Below are 21,147 nucleotides of genomic sequence, written 5' to 3'. Positions count from 1 at the left end.
ACACTAGGCATAGTGTTTAAGAGCCCAGCCCTAGGCTGTGAGCTGGAAGGCTCCCCTACATTTCCCTCTGCCATCACCCCAACCAATTAGACTATTTCATGGGAGAAACAGTATCCCTCCTTTCTCCCTCCTTTCCTCCAAACACTCACCCACTGTTACAAATGAACTAACAGTTAGGGGGGAAATGAGTGTAAACCAAATGCACCAAAAAAGAAATTCCTCAGTGCCATTAGCCACTGCAAAATAACTTCAGGTTCCCTATCACTTCCCATGCCCAAACCAGAAACACTCATTAATACAATCTAACAAGTAGATTCATATGAGAAGAACTCCAAAAGGTAAATTCAAAAATCAAAACAAAAAATTAGAGCCATTTAAACATTTAAAAGAATAGAGAGAGAGAAAGAAGACAGAATCAGGAGTTCTGTGAGGCAGAGGAGAGGGGAGCAGCAATATCAACCATGGTTTCTATGCATGAAAGGCCCTTTCTAAACCTCCTACCATAGCAAAGCTCCCCTGGTCTATCAAATGAACAGAATTCTAGATTTGTTTTCTCTTTCTCTCAAAGACCACTGACAAGAAAGCAGCTATGGTATATTTTCCTTGACTGAGGGCTGGAGACTCAAAACCAAAAGCTATCTGCCCAGCCAAAGCCCTCTATAAGGCTGCTGGGCTTGGGGCTATTTTACACTGGGTAAGCCCTTCCTGAGGTTGGAAGCATCAATGAGAAGACTGCGGCAGTTTGTCCTTTACACTCTATATCCTACCCATTGCCCCGCACTCCCCCACCCCTAGGATGTATATAGAACGTCGACACTAGGGGGCACTGGGACTCTCAATTCTGGGGTGTCTGGGAAGGGAGGGAAAGCTGGGCCAAGTTCTACTTGCAACAACTGATACTACAGTTTCTTTTCCCCAGCTGTCAGCCCCTTCCTCTCCCTATGGCCAGCCTAGTGAACACTGTCTCTCTATCCTCCATCATTTGCCTTTGACTGTCTGGTGGAGAGGCACCTGGCCTTGAAGTGCAGGGCAGTGAAATTCTCCTTTCAGTGCATAAGGGAGTGACTGGGAGAAGACAGGAGCAGGATCTGATTTCCTAGAAGATGGGTGAAGGCTTTCTTCAATCTGTCTCCATGTGTATAGAGTCACAACTTGCAGAAGGGGACAGTTAAAGACCAAGACATAGGCTTTTTTAAAGGACTCCTGGCCTCATAAAGAGTTGGAATTTATTGTTCTTTTCTACCCTAGCTCTCTGTTGTCCTTCCACAGAAGGAACATTATTTCTCATGTCCCGGTTCCCTGGGCAAAGGGTCCAAGCACACCAGGGCAGGGCAAGTTGTTCTGGACAGTTTAGAGAGTTTTGTCCTTTCCCACCATTGCACAGCACACACCAGAACAGTGCCCACCTGAATCCCTCCGAGTACACGTTTGCATTCAGCATGGAGCCACAACTCTTTCAAGAATCACTCTTGCTACATGCAGAGTTATCAAAAGTCAAAGTCTGGGGAGAATTCAAGGATCCCAGTCCAGTCCTTCTCAAACAGTTGCATGAGTGTCAAAAGGCACTGTTTGTCCAGGGTTGGGGTGAGAATTTACCCTAACCCAGGAGGCAGGGACAACACTGATATATCAGTGTTTCCCAATCTTGGTAATATTGACCTCTGGAGTCAGATAATTCTTAGTTGGGGGTAGTGGGGACTATACTATGCAGTGTAGGATGTTTAGCAGCAACCCTGGTTTCCAGCCACTAGATGCCAGTAGCACACACATCCCACCTCCAGGCATGGCAATCGAAATTGTCTCTAGATGTTGCCAAAGGCCTGGGAAGGACAAAATCACCTCTGGTTGAGAACCTCTGGTCTGTGGGTGAAGCAGCAGATCTTCCACAGTGTGGAAGGAGCCTATGTGGATTCAACTAGGTCACAACTGCAAAGGCTCTGAGCATAGCAACGTGCAACAGGAAAGAGAGGGGCCATGAAGCCCAGGACAGAAAATGTCCTCCAGGAAGCAGGAAAGCAGGTACTCCCAAAAAGCTGTAGCTGGAAAAGATACTTCCTCAGATGCTGTTGGCCTTGGCAGTGAGAAGAGTTGGTAAAAGTCAGTAAGTCCATTCTTCCGGAACTTGCCAGGGAAGACCTAGTCTTCAAATTTGGCTCAAGGGTGTGTTCCCAGGACTGTGGAATTGTCTCTTTAGTAAGCCTGGGTCACATCTGTGCTTTCTGAAGCCAAAGTCTAGTTTTTTCTCCCAGGGTGTGGCAGGGTGAGGGAAAGAACAGCCACTTCCATGGCCTACTTAGTGTTCTACCTTGTTCCTTGCCCAGCCTGCCCCCCAACCCCAAATTCCACATGAATTGTCATTTTTAAAAATCCATAAAATTAAAAGCTGTAAGAGGGCAAAATAGGCAGGCTCAGCTGTTTAGAAAAGAGAAAAAGAAGAATCTGGACTAGAGAAAGAAGGCATAATATGGGTGAAGAGGAGATGGGGTGTGTGAGCTGAGAGCTTTACCAAACAAATTTTTTAAAGGCTGCATACTTTTTAAAACACATAGACACACATCAAAAAAGTCCAGAACTAAGCTCAGTAAGTAGAGCTCCTTCATCAATGTTCTAGCACCACATCTTTCTGTTCTGTTTTGGTTTGTAAAGAAATAATTACAAATTATTTTAAAAGCATTCCCAAATAATTCCAATATATCAAAAACTTTTTCATATCGATGAGAAGCTACAACCACCATGTCTCTTTAGGGTAGGGGAAAAGTACGTTGCAGTTAAAAACAAAAAGCTTTCTTTGCAAAAGAAAAAAACTTTTTTTGATCTCCTTGAATGTAGCACACAAGAAAAGTGATGGTTCCCCCAGGCTCCATCAGCAATGGAGAAATAGCAAAGGGCAGGAACATAGAGCTTTCTTTTTCCAGGCCCAGGCCTGTGAAAAACGATGGCTAAGTGTTAGTCCTTAGCAGGGCCGACGGATGGTCTCCATTCCTGGTTAACCCTCTGGAATCTGGGAGCAAGAGTATCTCCAAGAATTCATTTCTATTCAGTAAAGATGGGGAGGGGAATCTCCTAAAGAAGGCACAAGCCAGAGAGGAGACAAGCAAGACAAACATGAGAACCTGTCTGACTTCAGGCTGGGCTGAGCTGCTATCTGCCAGCACAGCCCTCCCTGCCCCCCAGCATGTGGTTCTTACCCACTGTTACTTGTTGAACTGGAAAGAATAGACCCCATGCTCTGAGGGTGCGTCCACTGCCACTTGGTTCTGTTGGCCGCTGCTCTCCTGTGCCATAGCCAAGGAGGGGAGTCATCTTACGCATTCCTTTCCTCACCTCCCACTACACCAAAGCCCACCCTACATCGAGCGCCCTCCCAAACCTACCCACTCTCCACACTCATGTGTGAGTGTTTCCACCCACACCACCACTTCCCCAACCTTCCTAGCAGCCTGTCCTCTTCCCAAGACACATTAGTCAATACAAGCCAGCATCCTGGTGTTAACTACTGGCTGGCCAAATGTAAGGAAGGGCCTCATTCATGAACTCAGACCAAGTCCTTCTTTCCTACATCTGTTGTTGTTTTTTAAATGTGGAACGCTTCACAAATTTGCGTGTCATCCTTGCACAGGGGCCATAATCTTCTCTGTATCGTTCCAATTTTAGTATGCATGCTGCCTAAGCGAGCACATCCTTCCTACGTTCTTCACATACCTACCAGCTATTTGTGAACACAGAATCAGCATCATTGTGAGAGGAAGATCTTGATCAGGGGGAAACCTGCCTTCGTTCATTTTCCTAACCTCAATCCAAAGAAATGATAACACCCTTACCTCGACTGAAACACTGGAAGAAGGCACAGGGGTGTACTGGGAGATGTAAGCTCCTTGCATAGCTGCAGCCGTCTGCATATACTAGAAAGAGAAACAACGGGCTTACAGCAGTGATTCTTGGCTACATTTGAAGCAGCTGGGGGGCTTTAAAAATACTGATGCCTGTGTTCTACCCCAGAGATTCTAATTTAGTTGATCTGAGCATTAGCTTCTTAAATGCAATTCAGGTGGTTCTAAAGTACACTGTTAGGGAGACATCTCCCTATACGGCTTATTTTCCTCCTCTTTCCCGACTTCCTTCTGCTTTTCCTCAACACACTTCCTTCTCTACCCTCGAGCCCTTTCTATGCAAAAAGGAATACAGTAGGCCTAAAAGAAACCTAATTAAGAAACCTCTGTCCTTCCAGGTACTATTTTGATGAGGATTCCTAGGACACATGTGTATCTTAAACTAATATGCAGACAGAAGCACTATTTATGAGGTGCATGAGTAGGAATCAGTTAAAAGGGGTGGGCTGGGGAGCAGAATGGCTGTATTCCTGGCTCATGGAACACTACCATTGTAGTTTATGTCCTGTTCTGAGTGTGCCCTGGATGACACTGAAGTAATTCCATCATTATTCATAAGTTACTTATGCTGAAGAGTATTACATAGGTATGCCGTGCTCATTCAGAGAGTTTACAATCAGAAATATCCTGCTTTACCGTGCCTGTGCTGCTGAGGGAGAGGTGGCCCAGTTGCTGGGTAAGGGGTCCCATCATGGAGGCAGGCTGGAGAGAAATGGGATGGTCCATCCCTGGTGTCAGAACTGAACCCTAGAGACAGCAACAAAGGACAGGGTTAGCTGCAGCATCCTGTGAGGCTGCCTAAAGCAGTGATTGGTGGCTGTCAGGACCACCGGAGACAGACATTTAAGAATCCTGAGAAATGGTAAGTGAGCAGCAACCCAGCTATGCAAAAGAATAGGAACTCTGCCTGTCGGTGTGGAAGGACCCTCGTCTAAGAATAACAAGCTTAGGTCTTACTGCTGGGTTGCACAAGGGTCTGAGCCAGAACTCACACCCACATCTCCTGGCATCNCTTTTTTTTTTTTTTTTTTTTTTTTTTTTTTGAGACGGAGTTTTGCTCTGTAGCCCGGGCTGGAGTGCAGTGGCCGGATCTCAGCTCACTGCAAGCTCCGCCTCCAGGGTTCCCGCCATTCTCCTGCCTCAGCCTCCGGAGTAGCTGGGACTACAGGCGCCCGCCACCTCGCCCGGCTAGTTTTTTTTTTTTGTATTTTTAGTAGAGACGGGGTTTCACCGTGTTAGCCAGGATGGTCTCGATCTCCTGACCTCGTGATCCACCCGTCTCGGCCTCCCAAAGTGCTGGGATTACAGGCTTGAGCCACCGCGCCCGGCCGCCATTTTTTTTTTCTTTATCTTTTTCTTTTTTGAGACGGAGTTTCACTCTTGTTGCCCAGACTGGAGTGCAACGGCACAATCTCAGCTCGCTGCAACCTCCACCTCCTGCGTTTAAGCGATTCTCCTGTCTCAGCCTCCTGATTAGCTGGGATTACAGGTGCCTGCCACTACGCCTGGCTAATTTTTGGTATTTTTAGTAGAGATGGGGTTTCGTCATGTTGGCCAGGCTGGTCTCGAACTGCTGACCTCAGGTGATTCGCCTGCCTTGGCCTCCCAATGTGCTGGGATTACAGGCGTGAGCCACCGCACCCGGTCAGTTTTTTCTTTACATCAAATTGCCTCTTTGGCTTCTGCCCACTTCTGAACACTCACTGAAGGCTGCATGAGGTATGAATGGTGGTGCATCCAAGATGGGTTAGGTACTTGTAGAGGAGATGTCTGAGTCACTCTCTAAAACAAGCAAAAACAAAAAATGTTAATTGCCTGGAAACTATTGTTCAGACCCAAAGATCTAATAATATTCAACAAAGCCCAGAAAAGTTGGCATGCCCCACTCAAAATAGAAACATTAAGAAAACTGTTTTTAAAATATTAGCAACTCTTAAAACTCAATAAATAATCCAGTTTAATAAAGAGCAAAGAGGAGTTCAAAATTACAGTGAGCTATGATTCTGACACTACACTCCAGCCTGGGCAACAGAGTGAGACCCTGTCACTAAAAAAATTAGGAAAAAAAAAAAGGTTTGGAAAGATATCTCTCTAAGAAGATATACAAATAGCCAATGAGTACATGAAAGAGGCTCAAGTGCAAATCACAACCACAATGGGATACCACTTCATACCTATTAGGATGGCTACAATTATTATTTCTATTTTTTGAGATAGGGTCTTGCTCTGTTGCCCAGGCTGGAGTGCAGCAGCGGGACTACAGGTGTGCATCACCACACCTGGCTACTTTTGAGACAGGGTCTTGCTCTGTCACCCAGGCTGGAGTGCAGTGGCAGGATCTTGGCTCACTGCAAGCTCCGCCTCCTGGGTTCACACCATTCTCCCGCCTCAGCCTCCTGAGTAGCTGGGGCTACAGGTGCCTGCCACCATGCCTGGCTAATTTTGTTTTTGTATTTTCAGTAGAGACAGGGTTTCACCATGTTAACCAGGATGGTCTCGATCTCCTGACCTCGTGAGACGCTCGCCTCGGCCTCCCAAAGCGCTGGGATTACAGGGGTGAGCCACTGCACCCAGCCCACACCTGGTTATTTTTTGTATTTTTTGTAGAGACGGGGTTTCACCATGTTGCCCAGGCTGGTCTTGAACCCCTCAGCTCAAGTGACCTGCCCACCTCGGCCTCCCACAGTGCTGGGATTACAGGTGTGAGCCACAGTGCCAGGCCAGCATGGCTACAATTATAAGGACAGAATAACAAGTGTTTTACACTGCCGCTGGTGGGAATGTAAAATGGTGCAGCTACTCTGGAAAATGCTTTGGCAGTTCCTCAAAAAGTTAAATACAGGGTTACTATATAGCCCATCAATTCCACTACTAGGTATATACCCAAGTGAAATGAAAACATATGTCCACACAAAAACTTGTATATCAATGTTTATAGCAGTATTATTCATAGTAGCCAAAAGGAAACAACTCAAATGATGACCAATTGATAACTGGATGGACAAAATGTGGTATAGCCATATAATGGAATATTATTCAGCCATAAAAAGAATGAAGTACTGATAAATGCTACAACATGGATACATCTTGAAAACATACTAAGTGAAAGAACCCAGACACAAAAAAAAATTGTGTGATTTTACTTATGTGTAATCTCACAATCATACAATTTTCTGAGCTTTGACTACTATATCCAGAATAGGCAAATCTATAGACACAGAAGGTATATTATGGGTTGCAAGGACATTTCAATTCAAACTGGATTTGAAATAATCCAGTAAGTTAGATTATTTAATAATTTGGTGCTAGGCCAACTGGTTAACACTCTGAAAGAAAACAGACTCCTATCTTATGCCATACACAAAGATAAATTCCTGATTACACATTTAAACGTAAATGTAAAACATAAAATCTTTGAGACCAGATACACAGTATAGAGACAGAGAATACTTTTTAAAATTAAGACAAGAAATTTGCCGGGCGCAGTGGCTCACCCCTGTAATCCCAGCACTTTGGGAGGCCGAGGTGGGTGAATCACCTGAAGTCGGGAGTTTGAGACCAGCCTGATCAACATGGAGAAACCCCGTCTCTACTAAAAATACAAAATTAGCCGGGCATGGTGGCATATGTCTGTAATCCCAGCTACTTGGGAGGCTGAGGCAGGAGAATCGCTTGAACCCGGGAGGCGGAGGTTGCAGTAAGCTGAGATTGGGCCATTGTACTCCAGCCTGGGCAACAAGAGTGAAACTCCGTCTCAAAAAAAAAAAAAAAAAAAGACAAGAAATTCAAAAGTTATTTATTTATTTTTTTGAGATGGAGTCTGGCTCTGTCTCCAAGGCTGGAGTGCATGTGGCACGATCTCAGCTCACTGCAAGCTCCGCCTCCTGGGTTCACACCATTCTCCTGCCTCAGCCTCCCCAGCAGCTGAGACTACAGGTGCCCACCACCACACCCGGCTAATGTTTTGTATTTTTAGTAGAGATGGGGTTTCACCATGTTAGCCAGGATGGTCTCCCGGGTTCACGCCATTCTCCTGCCTCAGCCTCTCCAGCAGCTGGGACTACAGGCGCCCGCCACCACGCCCGGCTAATTTTTTGTATTTTTAGCAGAGACAGGGTTTCACCGTGTTAGCCAGGATGGTCTTGATCTCCTGACCTTGTGATCCACCTGCCTCGGCCTCCCAAAGTGCTGGGATCACAGGCGTGAGCCACCGTGCCCGGTCTCAAAAATTATTTATAAAAGAAAAAGACAAATTTAACTATATACAAATTTTAAACTTTTTTTTTTTTTTTTTTTGAGACATGATCTTACTCTGTTGCACAGGATGGAGTACACCGGCACGATCACAGCTCACTGAAACCTCAATCTCCAGGCTCAAGCAATTCTCCCACCTCAGCCTCTTGAGTTGCTGGGATTATAGGCACGCACCACCATGCCTGGCTAATTTTCATATTTTTTGTAGAGATGGGGGTTTTGCCATGTTGCCCAGGCTGGTCTCGAACTCCTGAGCTCAAGTGATCCGCCTGCCTCTGCCTCCCAAACTGCTGGGATTTCAGGCATGAGCCACCATACCTGGCCGAATTTTAAACTTTTATATGACAAAAACTAGTGATTCCCACAGTATGGTCCCTGGACCAGCAGCAGTAGCAGCAGCATCACCTGGGAACTTGTTGGACATGCAAATTCTTGCCTTCCACCCATCTTACTGAACCAGAAACTCTGGGTGTGATGCCCACCAACCCAGGTTTCAATGAGTTTTCCACGTGATTCTGATACATCACTAAAGTTTGAGGACCACAAAGTCAACAGCCAAAAAATAAAATTGGAAAACAAATTTGTAACAAAGATAACATTTAGAAGATTAATACTTATATAGAGTTTTTATAAGCTGCTGAGAAAAGAACAAATAACCAAATAGAAACATGGGCGAAGCATATTAATAGCAATCAGACAGAAGCAAATCCAACTATGACAAATGAAATGATTAAATTCACCTCTAGTAAGGGACATGCAAATTAAAATAACAATGTACTTTACATTCATCAAGACAGGAACAATTTTTTTTTTTTTTTTGAGACAGAGTTTCACTCTTGTCGCCCAGGCTGGAGTGCAGTGGCACGATCTTGGCTCACTGCAACTTCCGCCTACCGGGTTCAAGTGATTCTCCAGCCTCAGCCTCCCGAGTAGCTGGGATTACAGGTGCCCGCCACCATGCCCAGCTAATTTCTGTGTTTTTAGTAGAGACTAGGTTTCACCATGTTGGCCAGGCTGGTCTCGAACTCCTGACCTCAGGTGATCCACCTGCCTCAGCCTCCCAAAGTGCTGGGATTACAGGTGTGAGCCACTGCGCCCAGCAAGACAGGAACAATTTTAAAAGAGCAGTAGCACCAATGCCTGAAGGGAAACGGGTACTTTCATACAGGGTTGGTGGAAATGTGAGGTGACACAGCCTTTGTGGAAAGCAATCTGGCAACATCTATAAAACTGAAAATCCATACAGCATTCAACCTAGCAATCCAACTCCTGGGACTCTAGCCCCCAGAAATAGAAGCACGCATATGTAAAAATATAGCACAAGGGTGTTTAGTGGAGCATTATTGATAGCAGCAAAAAAACAAATCTAAGTGAATGCCCCTATTTGGTATAGCTAAAGAATTCTGGCATATCTGCAGCATGAAATATAATGCAACCATTAAAAAAGATAAAATTAGAGCAGAGGATCTCAGCATTAGCTGCAACAGGATCACCTGGAGGGCTTGTTAAAACCCAGATCACGGCTGGGCATGGTGCAGCACTTTGGGAGGCTGAGGAGGGCGGATCACCAGAGGTCAGGAGTTTGAGACCAGCCCGGCCAACATGGTGAAACCCCATCTCTACTAAAAAGAACAAAAATTAGCTGGGCATGGTGGCGCATGCCTGTAATCCCAGTTACTCCAGAGGCTAAGACAAGGAGAATCGCCTGAACCCAGGAGGCGGAGGTTGCAGTGAGCCAAGATGGCGTCACTGCATTCCAGCCTGGGCAACAGAACTAGATGCCATCTGAAAACAAACAAACAAACAAACAAAAACCCAGATCACTGGGCCCCATCCTCAGAGTTTGTAATTCAGTAGATTTGGAGGGGAGTCCAAAATTTCTGTTTCTAAAAATTCTCAGATGATACTGATGCTGCTGGTTCAGGGACCATACTTTTGAGAATCACTGCTGTAGGATACTGTTAAGTGAGATGAGTGAATGTAAAAATATATTTAATATGGTTCAAGTTTTGTAAAATAAACAACTCCCCAAATGCTTCACATGTGTGTATCATCATATGAAAAAATATGACAAATGCTACACAGTAGGACATTAACATGAGTTTACTTGTGGAGGTGGTGGAGGGGGAGTAAGAGGACACCATTAAAACTATATACCATATATATGACCACACACACAGATCATCTTTTACGCTGTTACGTAAAATTGTGTGTAATAGGATTAAAAGAAAAAACAAGTAGTTCCTAGCCTTATATTACTTCACTTAAAGCACAACAGTAGGGAAAACCACCACACCCTTTTTCAGGCATGAACATACCTGATACGAAGACACAGGAGAGGAAAGGTATGGGGAGAGTGCAGACTGAGCAAGCATCCTGTTGGGGGTGATGTTATAAGGGGCTGGGTAAAACCTGTGGGAAGGAACCTCAATCAGTACTGAGTCACAGGAAACCACAAGGGAAGGGCCCCAACGGATAGGCACAGCCAACATTCCCTTGACTTCCAAATAGAGAGAATTAAGATGAAACATTTGAGTGTCTGGACACAGGCCATTATCATTTTCAGGTGACTTGATTATATAAAACAACCTTACCCATTCTGAAGAGCTGTTGTGGGGTCATAGGTCAAGGCCATGCCGCCCTATAAAGAAAGAACACAGTGTTCACATTGTGAGCCCTTGGGTGAGAACAGGAGCCGGTCCAGAATGTCCAAGGCTGGGAATGTTTTAGTTTAACAAATTAAAGCCTGGACAAGTCCCACTACAGCTGTTTCAGAGTTTTTCTGTTTCTGCAGGCCACAAAGCCCCACTTGAGAACATACTGGCAGTATGTTAACAGCCAGCATCTCTCAATTACATACTGTAGCTCTCAAGCTTTCCACCTAAGCTCACAGAAATCATGCCATGATCATTTCCATTCCACTTTAATGTCGTCAGTACTCCTGTCTCCTCAGAGGTCCTCTTACCATGTCTCCATTCCTTGGCCAAGCCCGTCCATTTTGCACAAATTTTCCTTGGTTCTGTCGTTTCTTTGGCCCGCCATCAGCAAATTTGCAAAGCAAGGGATCAGATGGGGCTGCCAAGAGAGAAGGGAAATGGGCAGCTGAGTCCCACCTCATGTGGCCCAGGCACACTCATGCAAAGCTGCTCCAGAATCTTCACTGGAAGTAACAACCTGTGGCCCTCTCAGCCTGAGCCCCAGATGCCTCACCTGGTACTCCAGGGGGTGTCTTAATATATTTTCCATTAAAGTGGGTGATGATGGCTTCACACTTCTCTGTGGACTCCATCCTAAGGAGCATAAGAGGGGTTAGGCTCTAGCTTCTCCAGGATCTGTGCCCTCCACACATTGAAAGAGAAAGCAAAGCTCTAAGTTCCCAGCCCCACAATTGCTCCAAATGTTATGACTACAGAAACACAGAGTGCCACACAAATTCAAGGTTCTTGACGAGGTAACCCCAGCTTGTAATGAAGGTTCTCTCAACTGGTCCCTGTATGGGATCCTCACAGCAATGACAGTCTTCAGACTATTAACATGGGCCCTCTCTTGTGTCTGCCATATACATAAGAATACAAGAAATAGAGGCCGTTACCATTATTTTTTATTAGAAAATTCTGAATGAAAATTGTTCCTTTAATTTGATAAAATTGTACAAGCTAACAATTTGCCAATATTTATTTTTTGCTTCTTGTTGTAATTAAGGTCAAGGTCTAATTAGCTATTGATGATATCATTAAGATTTCATGAATCTGTGGAAGGAAAAAGCAATAAGAAAGAGTTCATGGCCCATAGTGATAGAAAAAGGAATGCTGGAATCTACTGAGTTAGTTTCTTGTTGAAGAAAGAGGAATAAGGAATCAGAAGACTGAGATTCCAGCACCAGTTCGCCACCCAGAGCTCTGTGAGTGAGGACACTCACAAAAAGCCTCTGATTGGCCGCATGTGGTGGCTCACGCCTGTAATCCCAGCACTTTGGGAGACCGAGGCAGATCGCTTGAGGTCAGGAGTTTGAGACCAGCCTGGACAACATGGAGAAACCCTGTCTCTACTAAAAATACAAAAATTAGCCTGGAGTGGTGGCACGTGCCTGTAATCCTAGCTACTCGGGAGGCAGAGGTGAGAGAATCGCTTGAACCTGGGAGGCGGAGGTTGCAGTGAGCCAAGATTGCGCCACTGCACTCCAGCCTGGGCAATAGGGCGAGAATCTATGTCAAAAAAAAAAAAAGGCCAGGCACGGTGGCTCACACCTGTAATCCTAGCACTTTGGAAGGCCAAGGAGGGCGGATCACGAGGCCAGGGGATCAAGACCATCCTGGCCTACATGGTGAAACTCCGTCTCTACTAAAAACAACAAAAAAAAAATTAGCTGAGCATGGTGGTGCGTGCCAGTAGTCTCAGCTACTCGGGAGGTTGAGGCAGAAGAATTGCTTGACCCCGGGAGGCAGAGGCTGCAGTAAGTTGAGATCACGCCACTCCACTCCAGCCTGGGTGACAGAGCAAGACTCTGTCTCAAAAACCACAACAAAAAACAAAACAAAACAAACCCCCGCCCCCGATCCACTCCTTCTTTGTGCTTTAGAGATAACATCCATCTACCCTACCACATGGTGCTGTGTAGATCAAAGGAGATAATGTATATAAATGTGTTCTAAAAATTATAAGGGACTATATAGAACAAGGAACAGTATTTTCACCTATTTCCATATTTAAAGTAACTCAGTATATTTAACCTATTTCCATATTTAAAGAAAGACTCACATTTTCTGTGCCAGTGACCCCCAGAAATATGAACCATTCCTATAAAAGTTTTTTTTTTTTTTTTTTTTTTTTTGAGATGGAGTCTCGCTCTGTCGCCCAGGCTGGAGTGCAGTGGTGCAATCTCAGCTCACTGCAAGCTCGGCCTCCCAGGTTCATGCCATTCTCCTGCCTCAGCCTCCTGAGTAACTGGGATCACAGGTGTCCATCACCACACCCGGCTAACTTTTTTGTATTTTTAGTAGAGACGGGGTTTCACCGTGTTAGCCAGAATGGTCTCAATCTCCTGACCTCGTGATCCGCCCACCTCGGCCTCCCAAAGTGCTGGGATTACAGGCGTGAGCCACCGCGCCCGGCCAAAAGAAGATATTTTTAAAAGTCCTCAAATTGAGCCTTTTAGAGAAAACCACACATTAGGTATCGTAGAGCTGTGGTGTTCTGTTGGGTACTTCTACTCCTTACAGTCTTTCCAAAGGGTAAGCAGGCCGTGGAGCATTTCAGAATCTCAACTTTCTCAAAAACTGTTAAATCTGATCTTCCTGAGGGAGAGCTCCTGATGGCTAATGATCAAGGCTGAAGTCCCCTCTTACAATAGCTCCTCTCAAATGGTTTCCAATTCTTTAGAAACGACAAAGTTGGGGGACTTTAGCAAGTTGTCAATTCACACATAAAAAATCAATTTTGATGACAGAACACCTTGGTTCTTGGCATATAATTCAGAAGAATTTTTTGTTTGTTTTTTTAGATGGAGTCTCGCTCTGTCGCTCAGGCTGGAGTGCAATGGTGCAATCTCGGCTCACTGCAACCTCCTCCTCCCAGGTTCAAGCGATTCTCCTACCTCAGCGCCTGAGTAGCTGGGATTACAGGCATGTGCCACCATGCCTGGCTAATTTCTGTACTTTTAGTAGAGATAGGGTTTCACCATGTTGTCCAGGCTGGTCTCAAACTCCTGGCCTCAAGTGATCCGCCTGCATTGGCCTCCCGAAGTGCTGGGATTACAGGCACAAGACACCATGCCTGACCAGAAGAAATTTTTTAAATTCCTGTTTTAATAAAATTATTTCCATTCCCATCTACTTACTTATGAGAACAAGTTTTCTCAGCATGAAAACAAAAAGCAGGAACAGAACTGGCATTAAACTCTCCCTTGTTATAGTAATAAACAATATTAATTTATGCTTACCTGACCTAATTAGAAAAATCTAAACAAAACAAAACCTATCCATGTCATAGATGCTTCTGCATTTGCAATAAAATTTACTTCTATAAAATAATTTGGCCAGGCATGGTGGCTCACCTCTGTAATCCCAGCACTTTGGGAGGCCAAGGTGGGTGGATCACTTGAGGCCAGGAGTTCAAGACCAGCCTGGCCAACCTGGTGAAACTCATCTCTACTAAAAATACAAAAATTAGCTGGGCGTGGTGGCATGCACCTGTAATCCCAGCTACTTGGGAGGCTGAGGCACAAGAATCGCCTGAACCCGGGAGGCGGAGGTTACAGTGAGCTGAGATTGCACCATTGTACTCCAGCCTCGGCAACAGAGCGAGATGCCGTCTCAAAAAAAAAAAAGGCCAGGCACAGTGGCTCATGTTTAAATCCCAGCACTTTGGGAGGCTGAGGTGGGAGGACTGCTTGAGCACAGGCGTTCAAGACCAGCCTGGGCAAAACAGTGAGACCCCCATCTCTACAAAAAAACTAAGAAATTAGGCTGAGTGCAGTGGCTCACACCTGTAATCCTAGCACTTTGGGAGGCCGAGGCGGGCGGATTGCCTGAGCTCAGCTCAGGAGTTTGAGACCAGCCTGGGCAACACAGTAAAACCCAGTCTCTACTAAACTACAAAAAATTAGCTGGGCGTGGCAGCATGTGCCAGTAGTCCCAGCTACTTGGGAGGTTGAGGCAGGAAAATTGCTTGAACCTGGGAGGCAGAGGTTGCTGTGAGCCAAAATTGCACCACTGCACTCCAGCCTGGGCGACAGAACGAAACTCCATCTCAAAAAATAAATAAATAAATAAAATAAAAAATTTGCTGCCCTCACCATACCCCACCAAAAAACTTAGCTGGGCATGGTGGTAGGGGCCTATAGTTCCAGATACTTAGGAAGTGGAGGTGTGAGGATCACTTGAGCCCAGAAGGTCAAGACTATGATGAGCCAGGATCGTACCACTGCACTCTAGCCTGCACAACCAAGTGAGACCCTGTCTCAATAATAATAATAATTTTGTATGAACATTTTATTTTATTTTATTTTATTTTTTTTATCTTTTTTTTTTGAGACAGAGTTTTGCTCTTTTTGCCCAGGCTGGAGTGCAATGGCGCGATCTCGGCTCACCGCAACCTCCGCCTCCTGGGTTCAAGCAATTCTCCTGCCTCAGCCTCCCGAGTAGCTGGGATTACAGGCATGTGCCACCACCCCGGCTAATTTTGTATTTTTAGTAGAGACGGGTTTTCTCCATGTTGGTCAGGCTGGTCTTGAACTCCCGACCTCAGGTGATCCACCTGCCTCGGCCTCCCAAAGTGCTGGGATTACAAGCGTGAGCCACCGCGCCCGGCGAACATTTTATTTAATTAATTAATTTATTTATTTTGAGACGGAGTTTTGCTCTTGTTGTCTAGGTTGGAGTGCAGTGGTGCAATCTCGGCTCACTGCAACCTCCGCCTCCCGGGTTCAAATGATTCTCTTGCCTCAACCTCCTGAGTAGCTGGGATTACAGGCGCCCGCCACCATGCCCAGCTAATTTTTGTATTTTTAGTAGAGATGGGGTTTCGCCATGTTGACCAGGCTGGTCTTGAACTCCTGACCTCAGGTGATCCACCCACCTCGGCCTCCCAAAGTGCTGGGATTACAGGCTTGAGCCACTGCCCCTGGCATTGTATGAACATTTTAAGATATTTATGTTGTTCGGGCAATTGTGAGCTCATCATTGTAAAGATAATTTTTTTTTTTTTTTTGGAATCTCACTCTGTCATCCAGGCTGGAGTGCAGTGGCGTGATCTCAGCTCACTGCAACCTCCATCTCCCAGGTTCAAGTGACTCTCTCCCCTCAGCCTCCTGAGTAGCTGGAATTACAGGTGCCCACCAACACACCCAGCTAATTTTTATATTTTTAGTAGAGATGAGGTTTCACCATTTTGGCCAGGCTGGTCTCAAACTCCTGACCTCAAGTGATCTGCCCACCTCAGCCTCCCAAAGTGCTGGGATTACACAGGCATGAGCCACCACGCCTGGCCAAAATTTTTAATTTATATATATATTTTTGTGGCAGAGAAGTGTGACAAGATGATCCATAAAGGCTTTAATTATAAAAATATTTTACACTAGAATACAATTCTATAAAGAAATGGCATAGAAACTAAATTCTATAGAGAAATGGAATAGAAACACAAGATCAAGAAGAAAAAATGAATATTATAAGAATGATATGAGATTTATGACTATAGTAGTCCCCCCTTATCCTCAGGAGGTACATTCCAAGGCCCCTAGTGGATGCCTGAAACCATGGATAGTACCAAACCCTAGATATACTATGCTTTTTCATCTGATAGCCATGATGACTACTAAGTGACTAATGGGCGGGTAGCATTTGCAGTGTGAATACTTTGGACAAAGGGTGGGATGGAGCGGACAACATGAAATTTTTTATTTATTTATGTTTTTGGGACAGAATCTCACCGTGTCACCCAAGTTAGAGTACAGTGGTGCGATCTCGGCTCACTGCAACCTCTGCCTCTCAGGTTCAAGCAATTCTACTGCCTCAGCCTCCTGAGTAGCTGGGACTACAGGTGCACACCACCACGCCTGGCTAATTTTTGTATTTTTAATAGAGATGGGGTTTTACCATGTTGACCAGGCTGGTCTTGACCCCCTGATGTCAAGTGATCTGCTCGCCTCAGCCTCCCAAAGTGTTGGGATTACAGGCGTGAACCACTGAGCCCAGCCTGAAGTTTAATCATGCTACTCAGAATGGCATACGATTTTAAAACATTTTAATTGTTTATTTCCGGAATTTTCCATTTAATATTTTCAGTTGACTGTGGGTAACTGAAACCATAGAAAGTAAAACCATAAATAAGGGGGGACCACTCCATTTTTTTTTTTTTTGAGATGGAGTTTTGCTCTTGTCGCCCAAGCTGGAGTGCAATGGCGCGATCTCAGCTCACCGTAACCTCCGCCTCCCAGGTTCAAGTGATTCTCCTGCCTCAGCCTCCTGAGTAGCTGGGATTACAGGCATGCGCCACCATGCCCAGCTAATTTTGTATTTTTAGTAGAGACGGGGTTTTTCCACGTTGGTCAGACTGGTCTAGAACTCCCGACCTCAGGTGATCCGCCCGCCTCAGCTTCCCAAAGTGTTAGGATTACAGGCATGAGCCACCACACCCAGCCGAGAGTACTGTATTAAAAAAAAAAAAAATAGCACTTTGTTTTTTGTTTTTTTTTGGGGGGGGTGTAGGGGTAAGGGGGACTAGGAAGTGGCTGGGGGTCCTATGGGCCCATAGCTCCATCCCCAGGGCAAGGCCCACCCCATCTGCCTCCAGCCCTACCCATGCTCCTGTATTGATTTATTGAGACAGGATCTCTCACTCTGTAACCCAGGCCAGAGTGCAGTGGTGTGATCATAGTTGACTGCAGTTTTGACCTCCTGGGCTCAGGTGATCCTCCCATCTTAGCCTCCCAGGTAGCTGGGACTACAGGCATGTGCCACCATGCTCGGCTAATTTTTTTGTTTGTTTTATTTTTATAGAGATGGGGTTTCACATGTTGCCCAGGCTGGTCTTGAACTCCTGAGCTCAAGCAATCTGCCCGCCTCAGCCTCCCAAAGTCCGGTTGTTGTTTTTTTTTGTTTGTTTGTTTGTTTTTCTGAGACGAGTCTCACTCTGTCAGCTAGGCTGAAGTGCATGTTGCCCAGGCTGGAGTGCAGTGGCACGATTTCAGCTCACTGCAAGCTGCGCCTCCCAGGTTCACACCATTCTCCAGCATCAACCTCCTGAGTAAGCTGGGACTACAGGCGCCCGCCACCATGCCCGGCTAATTTTTTTGTATTTTTAGTAGAGACGGGGTTTCACCGTATTAGCCAGGATGCTCTTGATGTCCTGACCTCATGATCCGCCCGGCTCGGCCTCCCAAAGTGCTGGGGTTACAGGCGTGAGTGAGCCACTGCATCTGGACAAAGTCAGGTTTTTTGTTTTTGTTTTTGTTTTTTTTGAGACAGAGTTTCACTCTTTTTGCCCAGGCTGGAGTGCAATGGCACGATCTCGGCTCACCGCAACCTCCGCCTCCTGGGTTCAAGCAATTCTCCTGCCTCAGCCTCCCGAGTAGCTGGGATTACAGGCATGTGCCACCACCCCGGCTAATTTTGTATTTTTAGTAGAGACGGGTTTTCTCCATGTTGGTCAGGCTGGTCTTGAACTCCCGACCTCAGGTGATCCATCTGCCTCGGCCTCCCAAAGTGCTGGGATTACAAGCGTGAGCCACCGCGCCCGGCCTAAAGTCAGGTATTTTTTAAATGAATGATTTGTGTATCAGATTGCTATGTATTTAGATCTCATTTGAATACATTTTTAAATGAGGTAACAGTTTTATTTTAAATGCCAATATTTATAATTTGCTGGAAATCATACTTTGCATGAATCTGAACATATGAAGAAAACTTGTAGACATTAACATAGAAATATACAAGAGATTTCATAGTTTTTCAAAAGTCTCTAAAACCACGGTTCCTAAACTGTGCTCTCAGGCACTGTGGGTGGCTGTGGTGAACTCAGAGGGGCACAATGAAGGTTATTTTAACTCTTTGAAGAAAAATAGCAATATCTGTTGGAGAATGTGTACACTACTAGCTCAAAATTGTTTACTGTTTCAACATTAGTTCCCCCTACAATCCTTTTGATAGATAACATCATATTTTCACAAAGCTGGGTTTAAATAGTTGCTATGACAAAAGCAAATACCATAAGAAAACCAATATGTAACAGGAAATGAGTGTGTAGGTGTCCATTCTGATACAAAATTTTGATAAGTTGTGCAATTCCAACAGGCACATATTCCATTAGTAAGGATAGTTAGAATGAAATAAAGACATTCTCTCTTTCAATATTTGTGTATTATTTTTTCAAACAGCTACAAAGTTGTTAAAGCATAAACACTTCTTAAGCTGTGTGGACCATGAAGTTATTGCTGTCAGGAAATTTTTTTTTTAAAGTTGTGTGGACTGGCTGGGCGTGGTGGCTCATACCTGTAATCCCAGCACTTTGGGAGGCCAAGGTGGGTGGATAACCTGAGGTCAGCAGTTCGAGACCAGCCTGGACAACCTGGTGAATCCCATCTTTACTACAAATACAAAAATTAGCTGCGCATGGTGGCAGGCGCCTGTAATCTCAACTACTCAGGAGGCTGAGGCAGGAGAATCACTTGAACCCGGGAGGCGGAGGTTGCAGTGAGCCGAGATTGTGCCATCGCACTCCAGCCCAGGCGACAGAGCAAGACTCCGTTTAAAAAAAAAAAAAAAAAAAAAATTGTGTGGACCATTCAGTTACTTAATAAATTGAACTGTTAGGTATTTATTTTGGTCTAGGGTGAAAAAGTATTAAATAACTAAGGGTGCCACAAACTGAGAAAGGTTGAGAACCTCTGCTTTAAGGGAGTATGGAAGCAAAGTAAGTTCGATGGTCCCAAGCCAAGGAACTCTCCTTTAGTTATACCCGGGATTGCCAGCAGGTGGTGCTACTAAGATTGAGTCAGCTGGGGAAGAGGAACTATTTCTTTTCTTCTTTTTTTTTGAGACGGGGTCTGGCTTTGTCGCCCAGGCTGGAGGGCAATGGTGCGATCTCAGCTTACTGTAACCTCCGCCTACCGGGTTCAAGTGATTAGCCTGCCTCAGCCTCCCTAGTAGCTAGGATTACAGGAGCCTGCCACCACACCCAGTTAATTTTTGTATTTTTAGTAGAGACAGGGTTTCACCAGGTTGGCCAGGCTGATCTCAAACTCCTGACCTCAGGTGATCCGCCCGCCTCAGCCTCCCAAAGTGCTGGGATTACAGGCATGAGCCACCACACCCGGCCAAGAGAAACTATTTCTTGTTCCCAAGGTCTGAAACACTCAGAGTAAGGGGGTGTTTGTGGACCAGACAAGATATTATAAATCTAAAAGGGGTGCTTAGCTCACTTAGTCCAGTCATTTTGAAACTTAAAAAAAAAAAAAAGTCAAAAGAATCTCCTTTCAAATAAAATCTTAAAATAAATAAAAGCAGAGACATTTCTTAAGTGGGCTAAGGCAGGCTGATGCCCTGCGACAGTGAGGGCAGATACCAGAGCCCAAAGAAGGGCACCCGGGAAAACTGCAGGTATAGGGAAGACTTTGGGAAATTTCCTCATCTGAATCAATCTCCACCTCAGAGAGTGAACCAAGGCTCACAAAGCTCTGATATCACAGATGCAGAATTGTTCTAGAATAGAGATCTGAAAAGGAAGATCAACTTCATCCTACTGATCTCAAAGCCAGAAGGATCAGGGCTCTGCTCTAACACCCACTCCTGTAAGACCCTGGGCAAATCAATTCATACTAAAGAGTTCACTTTCCTCATCCGTAAGATGGAGAATATTTATCTCATAGGGCTGTTGTAAAGATTAAATGAGACAAGATGAGAAATAGTAAACTACAAGAATATACAGAATTTTTTACTCTGTTTGGGTCTGGATTAAAGGAACAAAGCCTAGCGTAGTAGGAAGTAGTAGGGAGCTCAGCCAGTGTGGTGGCTCATGCTTGTAATCCCAACTGCTTATGTGGCTGAGGCAGGAGGATCACTGGAGCCCAGATGTTCAAGAGCAGCCTGGGCAACACAGCAAGACCCCATCTTTATTAAAAAAATTTTTTAGGTAGGGGCTAATGGGTTTTTGAGTATTGTAACCTATAATAAAATGAACTTTTTTTTTTTTTTTTTTTAGAGACAGAGTCTCACTCTGTTGCCCAGGCTGGAGTGCAGTGGCACGATCTCAGCTCACTGCAACCTCCGCCTCCTAGGTTCAAGCAATTCTCCTGCCTCAGCGTCCCAAGTAGCTGGGATTACAGGCATGCGCCACCACGTCCAGCTAATTTTTGTATTTTTTAGTAGAGACGGGGTTTCATCATGTTGGCCAGGCTGGTCTCAAACTCCTGACCTCAGGTGATGTGACTACCTTGGCCTCCCAAAGTGCTGGGATTATAGGTGTAAGCCACCGTCTGGCCTAAAATGAACTTTTGACTTACCATCAA

At 45.2% G+C, this 21,147-nt stretch overlaps 1 protein-coding gene and 1 non-coding gene across 4 annotated transcripts in view; both read right to left on the bottom strand.

The window, feature by feature from the left end:
- Nucleotides 1-314: 314 nt before the first annotated feature.
- The window catches only part of RBMS2 (RNA binding motif single stranded interacting protein 2), a 71,703-nt gene continuing 50,870 nt past the window's right edge, over nucleotides 315-21,147 (bottom strand). The window contains exons 6-14 of one of the 3 annotated variants that reach the window (XM_025401308.1): nucleotides 11,355-11,434; nucleotides 11,110-11,219; nucleotides 10,739-10,785; nucleotides 10,463-10,556; nucleotides 5,595-5,672; nucleotides 4,527-4,637; nucleotides 3,822-3,902; nucleotides 3,189-3,275; nucleotides 315-3,063 (exon numbers count right to left, since the gene is read on the bottom strand). In XM_025401308.1, the coding sequence (XP_025257093.1) occupies nucleotides 3,195-3,275; nucleotides 3,822-3,902; nucleotides 4,527-4,637; nucleotides 5,595-5,672; nucleotides 10,463-10,556; nucleotides 10,739-10,785; nucleotides 11,110-11,219; nucleotides 11,355-11,434 (682 nt within the window). In that variant the 3' untranslated portion in view covers nucleotides 315-3,063; nucleotides 3,189-3,194. Of the gene's footprint in view, nucleotides 3,064-3,188; nucleotides 3,276-3,508; nucleotides 3,903-4,526; nucleotides 4,638-5,594; nucleotides 5,673-10,462; nucleotides 10,557-10,738; nucleotides 10,786-11,109; nucleotides 11,220-11,354; nucleotides 11,435-21,147 lie in introns of those variants that run through there. The other 2 variants (XM_025401309.1, XM_025401307.1) reach the window with 2 other exon arrangements.
- LOC112635609 lies at nucleotides 3,575-3,678 on the bottom strand. Its single transcript, XR_003121956.1, has one exon. It is a non-coding gene; the product is annotated as a U6 spliceosomal RNA (small nuclear RNA).

This window comes from Theropithecus gelada, chromosome 11 (genome assembly GCF_003255815.1).
Source record: "Theropithecus gelada isolate Dixy chromosome 11, Tgel_1.0, whole genome shotgun sequence".
Lineage (NCBI taxonomy): Eukaryota > Metazoa > Chordata > Mammalia > Primates > Cercopithecidae > Theropithecus > Theropithecus gelada.
Note: the sequence above shows the minus strand (reverse complement) of the source record. Positions and strands in the feature narration are given on the sequence as shown.